The sequence below is a fragment of the Aotus nancymaae genome, unplaced genomic scaffold, assembly GCF_030222135.1.
Source record: "Aotus nancymaae isolate 86718 unplaced genomic scaffold, 86718_ANA_hifiasm-v0.15.2.pri h1tg000059l, whole genome shotgun sequence".
Classification (NCBI taxonomy): domain Eukaryota; kingdom Metazoa; phylum Chordata; class Mammalia; order Primates; family Aotidae; genus Aotus; species Aotus nancymaae.
Window position 1 is genome coordinate 78,032,708 of NW_026988473.1, and position 20,678 is coordinate 78,053,385.

Consider the following 20,678-nt stretch of genomic DNA (forward strand, 5'->3'; position numbering starts at 1 on the left):
TGGCCAAAAGGATTTTGATGACTTCTGCAAGAGAAGACTAATCCAAAGCGGTGTTCCTTCTGGAACCCAAAGCTGTTTCAGTCCCTTGAATGTTATAAATTGTTCTGTAAGTACAGTAAGTTCTCATTTAATATCATCGGTGGGTTCTTGGAAACTACAGTTTTAAGTAAAACCAGTTTTTTCCTCATCAACATCACAGTGAAATGACGTTGAAGAAAATGACATTATTTGGAGGCCTGCTGTGTGTTATTTCACTTAAAGCTGCAGTTTCCAAGAGCCTGTCGATGATGTTATATGAGGACTTATGGACTACATTGATCTATCATATGTAAAAATGGAATTATCAATTAAAAACCTCAGATTTTGATAGATACTCGCCATACTCATCACAAGTTGGAAAGCTGTTCTCAACAACTGGGACCAGGAGACACAGGAGCTGCCTGAACTTCGTGCGTAACACTTTTTGTGTTGCATTCCTCACGTCGCCCTAGTCCTGGATCCACCCTCATCCCTAGCCTTGCTGCTCCGTGTTCTTAGCAGCTGCCTAAGCCTTCATCTGGGTAGAGGGTGTTCAGTTGGGCTGACAACTTTGCTTCTCAGTGATGATAGCTGCCGGTTCTTCTGGCATGGATGTGACCCCTGTTTCGGGTGGGCCTGCTGCACGATGTTGTAGGGTATGACCCCGCTATGCCCACAGTATTGAAGGACTATGTTAACTTCTCTTTCCAGGACCCTAGAGTTCTTTGTCTAACTTTACCACGCGTGGAAGGTAGACTGCCCAGGTAAACTTCCTTTGTTTAGAAAGCCAGTGAAAAGGGCAGCCAATCCAATATCAAAGTCAAAGATCAATCACTCCAGTGGAAGTTTGAAAGAACTCCTCTCATGGGACAAGAACTTGAATGAGGTGGGAGTAACTCCTAGATTTAAAGTCCCCCTGCCTCTTACCTGTGCGAACTCCATCTCTGGACCCCCTCCCGTGACAGGTGGGAGCTCACTCTCTCTCTATTTCTCTTTCTCTCTTTCTGCCTCATAAATCACTTTTCTGCAAAGCTCTTTGGGTCCGATATTTACTTGAACAGTATCACTGCTACCAGGGTCTCCTACTCATTCTTGGGTGAGTGAGATCCCAAGGACCTGGAAAAAATTCATTCAATAGGGGAACAGTGCACGCCTTTTGGGATGCCCCTGCAACCTGCTCCTGTCCCCTGTGTTACAGTATCATCCCATCTGAGTTCCTTGCAGCATTGGGAACGCTTTGGCACTTGCAGAGATGCATTGTAACAGCAGAACTAAAAATAGATGAATTTTTAATTGCAGAGTTTAGCCAACGCATACTGTGCCAGGAACAGTAGAAGAGAACAGTTAAACTCGGAGACTCTAAAATCCCAGCCTAGATATGAAGACCCTGTTTCCAAAGAGGCACAAGGTTGTGATTATCACTGTTAATATTAGAATGATGGTCGAGGATCCCCAGAAAGAGCTGTTGTTTTCAGTCTTATCTTTTGGTTATGTTTTTTGCATCTTTTTCCTCCCAGTTTCCCTGAAACTTAATTAACAGATGGAGTTTCTACCAGGGCCGTACTGTAGCCTGTTGAGTGGGTTGGCCTCGAAAGCCATCAGGGAATAGACGGGCATTTGATGAGAGAGGGCCAAGCATTGACAGTTACCCGGGGCTTGCTTTAGTGAAGACCCTCTTTTGTGAGTGAAACAAAGGTGGCTTTGATTGGGCAGTCTGTGGCTTGCACAGCAGGCCTTTCTTTGGTCCTGGGCAGCCCTGAGTGGTACACGTGAAGGTGCTCAGGGAGAAAACCAGTAGTACCTGGAGCTTAGAATGGCTGAGATTTTCTCAGGGCCATCTCTGTCCACTTGCTTATTACTACAGTGCCAGTGGAAGTCATGCAGGGCTTTCTGCTCTGCTTGTAATTCTCTCTGGGACATTGAGTGTATTTCTGTGATTGCAGGGATTCTTACTGTCTGGCCTAAGAGCTCCCTGACACCTAGGCTGAAAAGGAGGATGAGAGCTGGCAAAGTAAACTGGGATTCCCTTTCTGCACCATACTCAGAGTCTGAGCTGGTCTGGATAGTTTTTGTATCAAAACAGCTTGTCTAACCTTCCCTGTATCTTCAACAAATGTCAGAGGGTGCTTAAGATGTTCTGAACATGGAGAAACAGAAAGAAGGAGGTGTGGTTTTACTCTGAAGGAGGGTACAGTCAGAAATAAAAAGCTTTAGTCTTAAAATTCTTAAAATGAGTCCATTTCAAGTTCCCATTCCTTAGTAATTCTTGTGTCATGTCTCTGAAAGGAGGTATTCATCTTTTACTTGAATGCTTCCAGAGAAGAGAAGCTCACTAATGGATATATTACACTTCTGGAAAATGTAGTTAGGAAATGTTTCTTTATGTTGAGTCAAAAATCTGCATCTGGGCCGGGTGCAGTAGCTCATGCCTGTAATCCCAGCATTTTGGGAGGCCAAGGCAGGCAGATCACTTGAGGTCAGGAGTTCGAGACCAGCCTCAACATGGTGAAACCCCAGCTCTACTAAAAAAAAAAAAAAAAAAAAAATTGCCAGGCATGGTGGTGCATGCTTGTAATTCCAGCTGCTCAGGAAGCTGAGGCATTAAAATCACTTGAACCCGGGAGGTAGAGTTTGCAGTGAGCCAAGATTGTACCACTGCACTCCAGCCTGGGTGATGGAGTGAGACTGTCAAAAAAAACACAAAAAACCCTGCATCTATTTAACTTCCTACATCTAGCGATACCTCTGCTTCTGTAACCATACGTTCTTATTCCCTTTTGTATTATTATAACTGAATATCTGAGATTGGATAATTTATAAAGAGAAGTGGTTTATTTAGCTCATGATTCTGCAGGCTGGGAAGTTTGAGAAGCATGATGCTGGTATCTTTTTGGCTTCCAGTACAGGCTCCTATGCTGTGTGTCACAACATGGCAGAAGGCGGAAGCGGACGTGTGTGAAGAGGCACAACTTGAAGGGGATGTCCTTCTTCGTAACAACCTGCTCTCATAAGAGCTAATCCATTCCTGCGAAAACCAATCTAGTCTTACTACTGCAAGAAAGACACCAAGCCATTCACAAGGGACCCACCCCCATGACCCAAACACTTCCCACTAGGCCCCACCTCCCAATGCCACCACACTGGGAGTCAAATTTCAACATGAGTTTCGCTGGGGACAAACCATATCGATAGCACACACTGAGGGAGATTAGTCTTTCTCTACCGTTACAGCTATCAGTTCTCATAGGAATTACCTTGTTCTGAACTAAGACCTTTGTTTTTTCTCTAGGTCCCTTCTAAGCACATAACCACGTCAGGTCTTGATTGTTTTAAGATTTAAGGTAGTAAACTGCATCATGGTAGGGACCCTAAAGTTTCCTTTTACAGTATGCAGAGGGAAATTCTTTGAGTGAAAGGAAAGAATGCATGATTCAGTGTCCAAATCTGTCTTTAGGAGTTATACATTTAAAGATTAATTAGTCACTCAGTATTTTGTCATGGGCAAGGCATAATTCCAGGACAGTAAGAGCTATTTTACCCTCGAGGGGTTAGTAGTCAAATCAGAGATGCAAAATGCAGATGCAGATTAGAATTCCAGTGAGAGAAATACAACAGATTAAAAAAAATACTATAAAATCAGACCAAGGGAAGGGTCCCTGTGGGTGTAGTTAAGGAAGCCTCGCTAGTTGTCCTGGGCTGGAAGCCTGAACACCACTCTCACGGTGGATGCCTCAGAGTGTGACACTCTCAGCTTCCCTGGTGACTTGGTGATGCCCTTTGGTCTTGATGGGGACTATCCCTGTGACATGCCGAGCTGTCTGAAAACAAAGGCCACCCTTTATCGATAAGAGCAAAGAGATGTTAGTATGTCTGGGAGCCATCTCTTTTGTAAATAAAATTTAAAGACAGGATCATAATTCATGGTAAGGCTATGAACAGGATTCAGGACATGCTGCTCTCTGTGCTGCTGCATGACCAGCAGTTCATGATCTCTGTGGAAGAACCAGAAAGGCCTTGCTAAAGTGAGGGGAACACGGAAGAACCCACTGTGGTAGGAGGAGGCCTTTGGCAACATAAGGTGGTACCAAAAGGAGCCTTGATCTTCTCAGCTCAGCTCCAGTTGGCTGATGCTAAGCAGAAGCCCCCGTGCTCTCCAGCCTGCTCGTCGGCCTCTTCTCGGCTATGTCCCAGCCCTTCTGTAACCTCTGGGGGTGCTGACCACAGTATCTCTCCTCCTGTAAGTTTTTGGCTTCTAGGCTCCTACGGCGCCACTGGCTTCGGTCTTTTTCCCTGGTGACCAGCCTCTCCTTTGGCGTGAATGCCTTTCTGGCCCTCTAATCTTCTGTTTCTCTCCCTGAGTGGCCTCTGCTTTCTGATGTCATCTGTCACCTATACGCTGAGGACACTCCAGCCACCCTCCTGGCTTTTAGACCGCATGTTCACCTGCTAACTAGAAATCTTTGCTAATATGTGCGGCAGCTTCCTCAGACCTGGTATCTCCAAACCCAGACTAGTTTTCTTTCTTTAGTGAGCTTGTTTCTCTTATAATCATTTACCTTGGTTACCTCTTATTACCCCATCTTCTAAGCTGTGAACGTCTGTGTTGTCTTTGCTTGCTTTCTCCTTATTGCCTGCACCTAGTCACCAAAACCTGTTGATTCTACTCATTAGTGTCTTTGGAGTTTGTCCTTTTAGTGTCATAGTTCAGCCTCTTGTCATCATTGAGCTATTTACATTAGTTTTTCACCTGGCTGTCTCTTCTACCTCGTCTCCCACCAGCCCCCGCCCTCCAACCTTAGCTTTTGTCTCCAACAATTAGCTTTGTCTCTGTAAAAACTCGAATGAGATCAGAATTATAACCTTCTTTCCCCAGTACCTCTCACCCCCACTAAGCCTCCCCTGCTCATAACTTAAAGTCCTTCCTTTCGGCCCTAGCTCCTGCCACTTCTGCCTTGCCCTCATCCCTGGACTACCATTTCTCTGAAATATTTACAGGCCAACTTAAGACTCTTAGCTCCTAAAGGCCAGGAATTGCCTTCCTTATGTCTGTATCCTCAGCTTCTGGAAAAATACCTAACATGTAAGCAAACAATGAATATCTGTTCGCATATGTATTATTTACAGGAGTCTCGGCAGGGACTTTCTGATCTGGGCAGTTGGGGCTCAGAAAAGAGGGTCCCTGGCTCCTGGTGCCATCGCTGTCCTGTGGAAAGACTGAAATCATGGCTCTGATCTCCTGGGGCCCAGTGAAGGGCACTAGTGCTTTCAACCCCATCAGCTTTGCCTTTGATTCTGACCTTAGCGGCATCTCATCAGGTCTCCATCCATGTTTGCAGGCACCCTCACCTGGTCTTTACCCTTGCTCTTGCATTTCTGTTATATAACAATACAATGGGATTTATTCATCTCTACATCAAAACCACACTATTATGTCAAGTTCCTATTTGAATAGAGCTACTTGTTGTCAATGTATATGTGCCATAGATTAAAGGCTTCCCCAGTTAGTTTTTGATCTAGTGAAATATTTTTAAAAACGGTTTTAATATCTTGGCTATCTATACCTACATATAAAGAGATTTTCTGTGATACATTTGTTTATGATGAGGTACATGTCCATTAATCCTTTTATTTATTTATTTGAGATGGAATCTCGCTTTGTTGCCCAGACTGGAGTGCAGTGAAGTGATCTTGCTCACTGCAACTTCTGCTTCCCAGGTTGAAGTGATCTTCCCACATCAACCTCCCAGGTAGCTGGGTTACAGGTGCCCACCACCATGCCTGGCTAATGTTTGTATTTTTAGTAGAGATGGGGTTTCACCATCACCATGTTGGCCCGGCTGGTCTGAAACTCCTAACCTCAGGTGATCCACCCACCTCAGCCTCCCAAAGTGCTGGGATTACAGGCATGAGCCACTGCACCATATAGCTACTTTCATAGACAAAGTACTTAAAAATACTAGGTAATGAAGCCTTTCCTCCAGTGGATTTTATGTTCCTTTGGGGACAGATAGGACTGTCTCTGGAAACAGCACTGTACATGGAGTCGGGCAACTTGGGTTCTAATTATAGTTCTTTAATTTTTTTTTGTACTTTAATATTTTCCTGTTGTCAACTGGGAATAATCACAGTAGCTATAAATTGCCATTAAAAGTGTAAAAGATTTAAGTTATGTTTAGATTTCTAATATTGGTACAGAGGGATTTTTACAAGGTGACATCAGACCATTCGGCCAGACTTGTAAGCCTATAATTTACCAGATCCTAAGTAGTATTTAGAGAGCAGGTTAGGGAGTGAAATCGATTATACAATTTGGTACATGTGAAACAAGATGCAGAAAGGCTGCATTGAGGATACAGCCCTTATACTGGCAGTGCCTAAGACTCCGTTTTACCAAGACACCAGCATAAATGTCAAAAGTACCACTTTAATGTCAGTTCTTTCTTTTAGTTTGAAAAAGAACTTCAGAGAATTTCGGAAGCCTATGAAAGTCTGGTCAAGTCTACCACCAAGCGAGAGTCACTGGACAAGGCGATGAGAAACAAATTGGAAGGCGAGATTAGAAGACTTCATGATTTCAACAGAGACCTCCGAGGCATGTTTATTCATGTTCTTTCTACCTAAACTACCTGTGTAGCTAAAAGCACGACTTCAGGGCCAGAGTGCTTTGCACTCAGTGCTTTGCAGAGGTAGACTAGGTGCTAGTCTACGTGTGTTGGATAATCTTGTATATTTCAACCATCTGGGGAAGGGAGGAGGTGCTCAAAAAGCAGAATTGTTATTTTCTGCCTTGTGGGTTGTAGATTGCAGCATTGAGCTTTGGAAGTGACAGGCTGTATGCACGAGTCTGTTGAAGGAACGATTCTGTGTGTGGCTCCTTCTTGCTTTAAAAGTACGAAACTGTGATTCATGACATAAGAATCCGAATGTTTGAAAAGATCAATGTTGGCTGCACAACCCTTTCCACATCAGGCTGTCATTTGATGGCACTCTTTGGAAGGCAGCACAAAGGCTGGGCGCGGTGGCTCATGCCTGTAATCCCAGCACTTTGGGAGGCCGAGATGGGTGAATCACAAAGTCAGGAATTCAAGACCATCCTGGTCAAGATGGTGAAACCCTGTCTCTACTGAAAATACAAAAAAAATTAGCCAGGCATGGTGGTGGGCTCCTGTCATCCCAGCTACTTGGGAGGCTGAGGCAGAGAATTGCTTGAACCCGGGAGGTGGAGGTTGCAGTGAGCCGAGACTGCACCACTGCACCCCAGCCTGGGCAACAGAGCGAGACTCCGTCTAAAAGAAAAAAAAAAAGGCAGCACTTAAGTCTTGCTAGGTGTCGTATAGAAGACAGAGCTAGACATACGTTCCTCTGGGCGAAAAAATCCCCACAGTTGTGAAATAAGTGGACAATAAACTCGCTCAAAGATAGGAGCCACCTGCTGCTAGATTTTGGCAATCTCCAATGTGCACAATGAGTTAACGTATAAATGTTACGTCACTTTCAGCCAGACCATTTTAAGTTGCTTCATATGTGAAAACACTCAATACCCTGATAGTACTCAGTAGCTAGATCCCACCTTTTCTGTTGCCATAAACCCTTGTGGGTTGAGTGTCGTTTGCATCCAGTGAGTACTTGTTGAATTGGATTATTTATTGAATAATTAAAGATTTACCAAGTGGTTTGAGGAAACATAGAGCTTGCTGTGTACAGTCTTCATGCATTAGGTCCTTTTGACTTTTTTGAGTATTTTTTAATTTTCATTTCTTTGATTCTGAGATACAGAGACCTGTCACTGGCTAAAATATACAGCCGATGATCAAGATTAGACTAGGGCTGGGTTTGAGGCCAAGGAGACTGCCCTTGTGAACACTTCAAATCAGAGGTTTGCTGGCCTTGGAAGCAGTGAGGTGGTTTTTCTCAACACCTGTCACTAGCTGCCTGCTGCTGTTGCATGTGCTTTGGCGTTAGATGGCATAAAGACACAGTGGCATCTGAAGCCTTTTCTTTTGATATTTTGGGACACAGTTATTGTCTGTCCCCAAGTCATTCCATCTGGGGCTCCTGCCTGAGCATCATTTCCTCCCTAGCTCTTGGGCTCCCGCCTGAACATCTCTTCCTCCCCAGCTCTTGGCACCTATTTCGTCTCTCAGTTAGATGATGATTTCAATCCGTCTTTTTTTTTTTTTTGAGACAGAGTTTGCTCTTGTTACCCAGGCTGGAGTGCAATGGCGCAATCTTGGCTCACCGCAACCTCCGCCTCCTGGGTTCAAGCAGTTCTCCTGCCTCAGCCTCCCGAGTAGCTGGGAGTAGAGGTGTGCACCACCATGCCCAGCTAATTTTTGTAGTTTTAGTAGAGAGGGGGTTTCACCATGTTGACCAAGATGGTCTCGATCTCTTGACCTCGTGATCCACCTGCCTCGGCCTCCCAAAGTAATCCGTATACATTTCTTTGTAATCATTTCCTCTTTGTTCATAGATCGACTGGAGACTGCCAACAGGCAACTATCCAGCAGGGAATACGAAGGGCACGAAGACAAAGCTGCAGAGGGGCATTATGCTTCCCAGAGTGAGTCTCCACTTACTTAGTTATTTATCCCACAATTTGCTCGTTTAAAAACGAGGGCCTGAGGGAAGAATCATATTAGTTTCAAGTAGGTTTTGTGCTGTTTGCTTTTTGTTTGTTAATTTCGCCTACCACCTATTGGCCTCAGATGAGGCCTGCCTAGGTCTGCCTGAGACAAAGCCGAGGTCCCTATGTGTTGCTTTAGTAGTTTTTATTCTGTCCTGACCTACAGTTTCTCTCTGTGTCTCTATAATACACTTCAAGCAATGGCAACTTCACAGCATGGTCTGGCACTCACTGCTTCAGATAAGTTATGACCCTTTTTCTCCAGGAAAGGGAAGGAGGCCTAGTGGTGGGGTTTGGTTATCTCTGGGCAGGTTTTGTCCTCATGTAGGTTGTAGAGTTCTAAGTGATCGCATTATATATCTCCATGTGTGACACTCATTTCCAGAAGCCACCGAGCCCATTTCAGCCAGAAATAATGAACAGTGGCTTTGTAAGCCTCGATTTATTGAGAGAATATTTTATTAATTGTAGCAGAGGCAAATGATAGAATTAAATGGATTTTGAGAAAGCATTGATCAAGGTTTGAATTTCTGTGTGTTCATTGCACTAACCAGAAATTTTAAAATCCAACTGTCTTTTTTTAAGCTGCTTTGAAAATTGAATTCATATCTATGTCATAATTCTCAATAAGATTATGAGTAAGTGCTCGCAAAGTTAAGACAATTCAGAACAAAAAAAGTAATGTATTCAGGTACAAGCCATCTGTCTTAAGATAGTGGTCTTCTGATGCGTAGGTTCCTCAGTGCAGCTCTACATTTTAAAGAATGGAACATTTTTGGTTGAATTTTCTAATTTCCAAACTGTTTGGTTAGGTTTAACTCCTGTGTATCCCCCAGATTGACTCATGATTGCATTCCAGCTGTTAATACTAGCTCCATTTTTTAAATCCTGTTTTTTGCAAATGGACACTAATACTATCTAGGGCTTTTGCCTGGGATTCCTTTGTGGCCTCAGATGATTGGCCTTTGTTCCAGATTCACATGAAGGCCTATATCAGCACTTTGAATCACTTGCTTTTGTAACGAAATTTATCTTGTGTCTCTTCCTGTGGGTGCAATAGAGCTCACCTCAGTTTCATTGGAAAGGTGAGTTGTCTTTACTACTTGCATTTAGGATTCTGACACATTCCTTCTGGATGGCTGCATGACTAGGTATGGTAAGTGTCTTTGGCAGATACGTCAGCAATGCCAGTGTTGTGCACTCTGTGGATATTCTGGCTTCTTGTCAGGGATGTCATTTGATCACTTAGTTCAGGTCAAAATGGAAAAGCCAATCAATTTCACCTGATGGGCATTGTTCTGGCCTCCCAGCCAAGGCTGGTACAGAGTAATGAGGTTTGGTGTTCTGTGAACTCAGAAATGTTCTTCAGAAAGACTTTAACCTTCTGTCTCAAGCTAAAAGATCAATTATCAAGCAAAGAGGCCCTTCCAGCTTCACAGGGAATTATTTGTTCTGTGCAAATATGCTCCACTGGGTTCCAAAGGCAAAACCAAGAGAGACCACAGGCATTTTCCAACTGCTTAACGGTATCTCAGTGTCAATGCGTAATGTAATTGAATCTAGGCAGAGCATTTCAAGCAGGTTTGGTAATGCTGATACCTAACCAATTTTCCTACAGCTAATCTTTACAGAACACTTTGTGCCTTCACAGCTTTATAATTATTTACATTAGTTTTTTTTCTCTCCTAGTGTGGCCAAGGGATAAAACCAAGATGTTATTTCAAATTTACAGTTAGATTGTTTTCTTAGTGAGTTGTAAGAATTAGTAGGTAAGTCAGCATGTCCCCCACATATATGTGTTACAGATGTTTTCTCCAGTTGTTTTCTATCTTACAGAAGATGTTTTTAAGTGACCATATCTATGCCCTCAAGATTTTCTGTCCTGCTTAGAAATACTTTTTACCCTCCCAGACAATAGTAATATTCACCAATGTTTTCTTCAAATATGAATATGATTGCATTGTTTACAAGGCACATATTTAGGAAATTAACTTGGGAGTCAGAGCAGTGGAGAAATTGATGAGGGACTATCCTAGAGGCAAAGAGGCTAGTTAGCAGGTATTTCAGTCCAGCATCTGGGGAGGAGATGGAGAGCTCATGAACTAAGCCAGTAGAGATAGCAAGGAAGAGTAGGGGACAGACAAACAAGTGACAAATTCGTAGGACTTGGTTGACCAATTGAATAATGGCAGTGAGGGAAAGGGATGTGACCGGGGCAGCTAGATGGACGATCACCCTTTACAGATAAAACGCAGGAGGAGCAGGTTGGGATTAATGGCTTAATGCTTGAACATGTTCGTCATCTCACCTTGTAGCCCAGAGCTCAGTGAGCAGGTGTAACAAAGGTGCAAAGATACTCAGCGGGTTGGATGGGTGGTGCTCTCTGTCAGGCTCTTAGTTTAGCATGTGGGAACAGAATGGCAGGCATGAATTATTGCCTCTCTTCCTAGTTATTAATGTGTCTCAGGATCTGTGTATTTGTTCAGAAACCCTATTGTTAGAATAAATTTCTATTTCCTAGTGATTATAATTATAGCTATTGCCCACTTAAGAGAAGCCATCCTTTTCAAGTGAGTTTTTTTGTGATTCTAGCACTTGATTAAGAGAAAGGCAAGACTGCAATAAAAGCTGTATCTCGGGGTAATACATACCAAGAAGTCAAGGTTAGGTTGTGAAGCTCCTGCCAGCCACTTGGGCAATTAGAGAGTCACAGGGAAGGGGGAAGCAGAGAATAACATGTTCAGCTTTTTTGCTAGATATTCGCATGGAAGCTAGGCATCCAAGTCTAAGAACACCCAGAACACCCAGCGAACTCTTGCAGTTGAAGCCGTAGGTGGGACTTGGAAGATCTCCTAGTTAATGGAGGGAGGAGGTCCTTCCTGGCCAAATTTAAACATTTCCCTCTGCTCAGGGTACTTTTCTTCTAAAAACTGAACTCTGCTCTTAAGTTGGAGTTTCATGAAGGCCTTGGTGGACTGCCTGGGTAATTACTACTTAATTCTAAAGATTGAAGTGGACATTAAACAGGCTCATTGTGTTCCCCTCAGTCATGAGATTTGTCTATAGGAAAAATCTTGAGGAATTAAGTGCTTAGGAGCTTGATGCCTTTGAGGAATTTTTTTGCCCTGTCACCTCATGGTATTGTAACATTCTCTTTGGAGGAATTCAGCTTTTTGTTTGTGTGAATTTTCTGGTCTGGCTTGTTTGTTTTTCTAAATGCTTTTATAGCTTATAGGATGGTGATGTCAAAGCCAAATTGCTCCTGAAAAACAGGGCGTCTAGCCAACTTCTGTTTGGTCTGTGAGAAACTAGAGCTTCTTTGTCCCATTCATTTGTCACATACACACACGCACACCAGAGGCAGGTTACTGTCTGCTAAAGGCAGAACCCCTGGAAATACCTCTTACCATTCTTAGCTGTGTCTTCTCATGGAAACTTTTAAAAACTGTTTCTTTCTGAAAATGGATAGCTGTACAGAATTCCCATCAGCTCTAGGCCAGAAACCTAAAAATAAAATATTAGATGTGAAGAAACTGAACTGGTAGAAATGAAATTTCATTTTATTGGGGTTTTTAAATAGATGCGTTAGAGCTTTGTCATATTCTTGAACTGAGTGGGAACTGATTAGCTCTGGCATGTTTGTGTTACGCCAGGATAAACCCAAGCCATGTTTAAAGGCTGCACAGGAACTTATCTCCGTCGCTTTGGGGTTTGCTAGGCACTCCAGGTCCAACATACCTGGTTAAGCTTAAGGCTACGTAAGTTAAGATTCTGGCTGTTAAATGATGCGCCTCTCTAAGAACAGAAGATCCGTTGGACGTTCAATGATTTGTTTAAAACAACATGTTGATGAGTCATGGATGTAAATGAGTCAGAACTATATGCATTTGACTTCCCTTAAAATTCTTGCAGGTTTAAAAATTAGCAGAAAAAAATGTGTTGGACTGTATTGCTTTAAAAATAATAATTTGCCATTTTCAGTGTAGCTGGCAATCATCATCTTACCTTTAAATCTTATGTTAGCTATTTTAGTTTTCTGTCTCTTATAGAACCTAAAAGAGACTAAAATAATTTTCTAAAAGAAAATCCCTCCTGGTTTTTGGATTTCCATAGGTCTTGTGTGAACCACAGATCAGAAATTAAAATGACATAAGCATTTATTCCATTGACCCACGTAGAGCATAAGGAGATTATTCTGAATCCTCATTAGGTTTCATTACATCAGATGCTGTGGTTTTCTATCAAGCATCATTAGGAAGGAAGGCTAGATGTTGTCACACGTGAACACACTGTTTTACCACCTCTCGTGGCCAGCCAGCATTAGCGCTTGCAACTCCTCCTGACTCTGGGCTCCTTGGGGCAAAGCTCCTGTTACAGCACTTACTCTGCATCCCGTAAGGTCATGATTTATTTGTGTGACACTCCACGATATGGGACAACCATAGATGTTCTTTACCAGTGTTCATCTCCCACCCGACTAAAACCCCTTGCATCTTCATGTACCTGGCATTCAATAAATGTTTATTGAGAGAATGAATGAAAGTGGAAAATCCTAGTGACAATAGGCTTGAAATTATCTTTATGCAGCATCAGTATCAAAATAATCTTTAAAACTCAATGTTCCAGTCGTGTTGAGAGAAACCTCAGGTAATCCTCTGTTACTTCAAGACATTAGGGCACAATTATTAAACAAACTACTATCAGAATAAAAGCGATTTAAAAATAGCTGAATTTCTTTTTTAGCATTCTTTCTTCTTTCTGAGAGTAGAAGAATATCCAGATAATGGGAGTCTTTCATTATTCAGAACAATAGTATTTCTCAAGAAAGTTGATGTTAGTATCATCCATTTTTGGTTCCTTTAATTACTTCTCATTTTTTTTAAATTGTACTTTGGGCTCTGGGGTACATGTGTACATCCTGCATCCTGCAGGATTGTTGCATAGGTGCATACATGCCATGGTGGTTTGCTGTCTCCATATCCGCCACTCCCCTTTGCCTACATCAGGCATTTCTCCCAGTGTTATCCCTCTCCATCCTCCCCGCCCCCGCTCTGTCCTTCCCCTTGCCTTCCCTCCACCCCTCCACCTAGCCCAGTGAGTGTTGTTCCCCTCCCTGTGCCCAAGTATTCTCATTGTTCATCACCGACCTATGAGTGAAAACATGCGGTGTTTGTTTTTCTGTTCTTGTGTCAGTTTGCTGAGAATGATGGTTTCTAGATTCATTCATGTCTCTAGAGAGGAAACGAACTCATTGTTTTTTACTGCTGCACAGTATTGCATGGTGTATATGTGCCACATTTTCTTTGTCCAGTCTATCATTGATGGGCACTTGGTCTTTGCTATCGTAAACAGTGCCTCAGTGAACATATATGTGCATGTGTCTTTATAATAGAACGATTTATAATCCTTTGAGTATATACCCAGTAATATGATTGCTGAGTCAACTGGAATTTCTATTTCTAGATCCTTGAGGAATCGCCACACTGTCTTCCACAATGGTTGAACTAATGTACACTCCCACCAACAGTGTAAAAGTGTTCCTATATCTCCACATCCTCTCCAGCATCTGTTGTCTCCAGATTTTTAAATTATTGACATTCTAACTGGTGTGAGATAGCATCTCAATGTGGTTTTGATTTGCATTTCTCTAATGACCAATGATGATAAGCATTTTTTCATGTTTGTTGGCTGCATAAATATCTTCTTTTGAAAAATGTCTGTTCATATTCTTTGCCCACTTTTGAATGGGTGTGTTTGATTTTTTCTTGTAAATCTGCTTTAGTTCTTTGTAGATTCTGGATATTAGCCCTTTGTCAGATGGGTAGATTTCAAAAATCTTTTCCCATTCTGTTGTTGTCGGTTTGCTCTAATGATTGTTTCTTTTGCCATGCAGAAGCTCTTAAGTTTATTTAGATCCCATTTGTCTATTTTAGCTTTTGTTGCTGTTGCTTTTGGTGTTTTAGTCATGAAGTCCTTGCCTGTGCCTATGTCCTGAATGGTGTTGCCTAGGCTAAAAAAGAAAACTACAGGCCAATATCCATGATACACTGATGCAAAAATCTTCAATAAAATACTGGCAAACTGATTGCAACAGCACATCAAAAAGCTTATCCACCACGATCAAGTAGGCTTTATCCCGGGGATGCAAGGCTGGTTCAACATACTCAAGTCTATAAACATAATCCAACACATAAACAGAACCAAGGACAAAAACCACATGATTATCTCAATAGATGCAGAGAAGGCCTTCGACAAAATTCAACAACCTATTATGCTAAAAACTCTCAATAGACTAGGTATCAGTGGAACGTATCTCAAAATAATAAAAGCTATTTACAGTAAACCCAAAGTCAATATCATACTGAATGGGCAAAAACTAGAAGCATTCCTTTTAAAAACTGGCACTAGACAAGGATGCCCTCTCTCACCACTCCTATTCAGTATAGTATTTGAAGTTCTAGCCAGAGCAATTAGGCAAGAAAAAGAAATAAAGGGCATTCAGTTAGGAAAAGAAGAAGTCAAATTGTGCCTATTTGCAGACCACATGATTGTGTATTTAGAAGACCCCATCGTTTCAACCCAAAACCTCCTTAAGCTGATAAGCAACTTCAGCAAAGTCTCAGGTTACAACATCAATGTGCAGAAATAACAAGCATTCCTATACACCAATAGCAGACAAACAGAGAGCCAAGTCATGAGCAAACTCCCATTTACAACTGCTACAAAGAGAATAAAATACCTAGGAATAAACTAACAAAGGATGTAAAGGACCTCTTCAAGGAGAACTACAAACCACTGATCAAGGAAATAAGAGAGGATACAAACAGATGGAAAAACATTCCATGCTTATGGTTAGGAAGAATCAGTATTGTGAAAATGGCCATACTACCCGAAGTAATTTATAGATTCAATGCTATCCCCATCAAGCTACCATTGACCTTCTTCACAGAACTGGAAAAAAACACTTGGAACCAAAAGAGAGCCCACATACCCAAGACAATCCTAAGCAAAATGAACAAAGCTGGAGGCATCACGCTACCTGACTTCAAACTACATTACAATGCTACGGTAATCAAAACAGGATGGTACTGGTACCAAAACAGAGATACAGACCAATGGAACAGAACAGAGGCCTCGGAGGCAATGCCACACTTCTACAACCATCTGATCTTTGACAAACCTGACAAAAACAAGCAATGGGGAACGGATTCCCTGTTTAATAAATGGTGTTGGGAAAACTGGCTAGCCATATGCAGAAAGCAGAAACTGGACCCCTTCCTTACACCTTATACAAAAATTAACTCCAGATGGATTAAAGATTTAAACATAAGACCTAACACCATAAAAACTCCTTCTCATTTACCCTGCTGTGGATATGCTGGAGGTGAGAATTGGCCTGGTATATAAAGGTTTTTTGTTTTGTTCATTTTGAGATGGAGTCTCACTCTCTCACCAGGCTGGAGTGCAGTGGCATGATCTCAGCTCACTGCAACCTCCACCTCCCCAGTTTAAGTGATTCTCCTGCTTCAGCCTCCCAAGTAGCTGGAATTACAGGCGTACACCACTACACCGAGCTAATTTTTGTATTTTTAGTAGAGACAGAGTTTCACCATGTTGGCCAGGATGGTCTTGATCTCTTGACCTCGTGATCCACCTGCCTTGGCCTCCCAACGTTCTGGGATTACAGGCGTGAGCCACCGCGCCTTGCCTATAAAGGTTTTGGTAGCAACTGGCCAGGTGCTCACAGCAACCAATCCATAGGCCATGCTGGACACTGCAGATCTGTACCATGGGCAAAGGGGAAGGATTGTCCAGGAAACCTGCCAGAGTGACATCATTTTGATCAAGTAAGTTATGTTAACTGATTCTCCTGAAAGATGACCCTTCCATTTAGTAGGACTATGTAGTTAAGTTTTGTAGGTCCAGACTCCAGAAAATTGTCTTGGATCAGTTGACACATCTCCTGAGTCCTGGTGTCTCATAGACTCAGAGACCTGAAGTTAGATGCTTAATTGCCTCCACCTCTATTTCCTTTAAAGTAATAGGAAATAGAATCTTCTATTCTGGTGGCTGAATCTCCCAATTTAGCCACCAGAGCTCGGAGGGCTAACCAGTCCTTTTATAAAATACATGTATTCTGCAACACTTCTCTCTGCCTTCTTGCATCTATTTTGGCTTGCACCTTCTCCAGAAGGACCTGCCAACTTTCAGGGTAGGGGAGTGAGCTGTGTTCCCAAAGAATGGCTGCGTAGTTTACTGAGCCTCACTGACTTTGGAAAGCAAAGCATGTGAGTCCTTAAGCCCACTTGATCAACCTTGACAGGCAGCACTGAGAGACTTCAGACCTACATGACAACCAGAAGTGCACAATGCCTGCAGGGCATCTGTTTGTGTTCAATCAAGTCGCCTCTCCAAGTGTGAAAATTAATGTTACTCAGTTTAGGCTCAAGTTAGGCTCCGATTTGCCGTGCTTAAAGAATGGAGCTGATTGAAGAATGCCTCTTGGTCATGTGTTGTCTGGCCTTTAACAACTAAACATGGGTTATGATTTTCATGTTGTTGGTTTTAAAATTATTTATTTGTTTGGCTTTCCTGTTATATATAAGGTTGAAGAATCAAGCATCTTAAACTTTTTAATATTCCTTGCGCTACTTAGCCAGATAGATGGATGGTGTAAGCACAAACTGAAAAACATACTAAAATCCATTTGCATTTCTTCTGGCATTAGGGAACCCTTGCTTTCCCTAACAATTCAGAACCAGAAAATCCACGTTCAGGCCTAAGATTAAATTAAATGGCAGTTGCTTAGGGAAGAGCTCCTGAGATACGCTTAGATCTTCCTTTTATATACTCCCCCAGCACTGTGTACTTTTTTCCTCTGTAAACACTCATCACAACTGTAAATAAGTAATTGTTTGGATAATCCTTTTTTATCTTCCCCCACTAAACTGTACACACCATAAAGGTAGGGGCCCTGTCTGTCATCTTCACATTGCAGTCACAACTCACTGTGTTTTCAGAACCTGGCATTGTGCCTGGCATTTAGAGGCATTTAATATTTTCTGGACATCGAATGAACTGATCATTATCATTTATTCCAGCAAACAGTCATAGACTGTCTACTATCAACTCACTATGTTTTAGGCCACAAGTCAGCAAACTCTTTCTGTTAAGAGCCAGCTGGTAAATATTTCAGGCTTTGAGAGCCACAGCTACTCAACTCTGTCCCTGTAGCCCCAAAGTCACCATAGATGATCCATAAACAAATGGGTGTAGCCGTGTTCTAATAAAAACCTTATTTACGAAAACAGGCTATGAGCTGGGTTTGGCCTGCAGTTCATACTTTGCTGACCTCAGTTCCAGGAACTAGTCATGGAAAAGGAAGAAGGAGGAACCCTAACAAAAGGAGAAAATATTGAAGGAGGATGCAAAATAAAGAACATCAAATGTATTTCCTAGATCTTACTTCATAAATTGCCTTCATCTATAAATCAGGATATAATTGTTATTTTCTCTCTTAATCCCACGTCAGGGGAAAATAATTACTATCATTTTAGAAAAACAGCGAAAACTGAGACACAGAACGCAGTCAAAAATTTTAGTTACCCAGTGAGAATTCAAAATTAGCTAATGATGGAGCTAGGGCTGGGCAGGACTATCCCTGTGGTTAGCCATGATAGTTCATTGGCTGGAGAGTGAGGTCTTAGGGGTGCCTCTCCCAGTGGTGCCATAAATTCTCACCATAAGCATCCTACTGTGAAATGGGGCCTGAAGATATGGATATCAGATTTGGAGAGTACCTTAAAGGTTACAGGTGTGGTTACCAGCGGTGCATGTGTCTTCAGAGCCAGAGCCCAGTAAGCAGCCGTCTGATGGCCGCCATAAGTGACGGTGTCTTTGGAGGCTGTGGATCTGCTGGTTAAAAGTGTATCCTCAGGCGGAGTTGCAGGTTTGCTTCCCAGTTTCCATCCTTCCGTCCTGCCTTGTTCGGGCCAGCCGGCTGTGGTCATTTAGCAAAGGTAATAGCTGCAAACACTAATTGAACACTAATTGAGCACTTAGTATGAGCCAAGCACTCTGCAAGCTTCCACAGGCACATTGTCTCTTCTACTGTTCCAAACAAACATTGCAGGTAAGTACTGCAGGTATTTTACAGATGGGGAAATTGAGGCACAGGAAGATTAACTTGTGCATGGTCTTACAGGCTGATGAGTGAAGCAGACAGAGTTTGAACCCAGGTCATTCTGATTCTGGAGCCCAAACTCATACTGAACTGCCGCGGGGAAGCCACCTTCTACAGATCAGGCAAGCGGAGAGATGTTGGAATGTAAAAGGTGGCAGTGTTGGACTCCCGCTGATTTTAGAGCTCCTTAGTGTGGCATTCGCAGTGTACAAGGAAGAAACTGCAACCAGAGTGATCGACTATTTAATGGCTAAACCACAACTAGAATTAGAACCTCCTTTTTCTTAGTTTTTCCTTCGCCTTTTCAAAAAGGTCAACTCTCTTGACTCTGGGATTGACTGAGGATTTCAGGTTTTTACACTGCGAAGGATCCTTGATGGTGAATGAACAAAGTTTTTATACTAGAAAATTTTTATACAAGAAGTCTTACTTGGTTGCAAATTATTGAGCCCAGTGCTGTAACTTAATACTGACATATTCAGATCTTCTCAAGTGAGTTCCAGCTACTGTTCTAACGTTCTGTGCCTTTGGCTTTTACATCCATCTTTGAACTGGAGCCAATTATAATAAAAGGCCTTGTTGGATAATCCAGTGTATCCTCTTCAGATACCCACTACCCCAAATTTATTTTCTTGAGATCAGAATAGAGCTTAGAGTTAAGTGTTTTTTTTAAAGCTTTCTCAAAATGTCTGTGAAATCACTGTGACAAAAATTTAAAAATAAGCAGAATACAATGAGTAACTGTGGTGTGGTTTCTTACAATTAGTTTTCAAAACTATTTTTAGTTCATGAAGTATAGTGAGAGCCTACAGCTGTATCTTAATGGATTCAGAGAACTTTTAAGGGGACAAAGTGTTTGTTTTAAGTCCAGAAAATTTGGTCTTAGACCATTAAAAATAAGCTTACATCTGTTACTAATTTTCTTTTTGCTTACAAAGACTGGTTTGGTGGAAAGAAGGGGAAAAAAGGAATCTATTCAAAGCAAGTTGCAAAAATGACAATGAGAGGAGTTGCAGAAGTTAAAAGAAGGGAGAGAATATAATTGTAGACAACACATTTCTTTATCCCTGATCAGTCCTAGCATAAACAACTTTTTCTACCAGATATAATAATTTTCCCAGCATAACTTCTGTCTTTGGGGAAAGCTTTGGTTAAGCTGTATCTGTCATTCAGAGGCCACTTAAAAAACATATATATTTGTGTGTGTGTGTGTGTGTGTGCGTGTGTGTATATGTATTATAATATATATAATGCCATATTATAAAAATTTATTTTTTATAATATATACATATTATTTTTATTGTAATGTATCATATTATAATGATGCCTTAATGCCTTAGTTAAAACAAATAGAAGTATATATATATTATATATACCTATATTTGTTTTATACATTTATTTGTTTTATTTAAGACATTATTTACATCCAATAAAATCTACACATTTAAATGGGCCATTTCCTGAAATGTAACAATCAGCACAATCAAGTTACAGAACTTATACAGCTAGTATGGCTCGTCCTCACCTCTGTAAGTGAGCTGCTGCTCCCCACCAGAAACTGTCTGCTTCTGTTCACATTTTAACACCTTCAGATCATTACTCTTTGTATTAATGCCAGGTTTTATGGTTGTTCTCTACACAGGAGTTAAATCGTCCGGGAGGGTCTTACTTTGTCATCTCTGCAACTAGGAGGTGTCTGTTTTTATATTAAGAAAAGAGAAAGCAAGGCCAGGCACAGTGGCTCACATCTATAATCCCAGCACTTTGGGAGGCTGAGGTGGGCCAATCACTTCAGTTCAGGAGTTTGAGACCAGCCTGGCCAACACTGTGAAACCCTGTCTCTACTAAAAGTAC

The 20,678-nt window shown here is 41.9% G+C and overlaps 1 protein-coding gene across 3 annotated transcripts in view; it reads left to right on the forward strand.

Annotated features, from left to right (window-relative positions):
• The window catches only part of AMOTL1 (angiomotin like 1), a 126,077-nt gene that overhangs the window by 72,080 nt on the left and 33,319 nt on the right, over positions 1-20,678 (forward strand). For all 3 annotated transcript variants that reach the window (XM_021665635.2, XM_012444847.3, XM_064365434.1), the window contains exons 5-6: positions 6,466-6,610; positions 8,489-8,578. In XM_021665635.2, the coding sequence (XP_021521310.2) occupies positions 6,466-6,610; positions 8,489-8,578 (235 nt within the window). The remainder of the gene's footprint in view (positions 1-6,465; positions 6,611-8,488; positions 8,579-20,678) is intronic.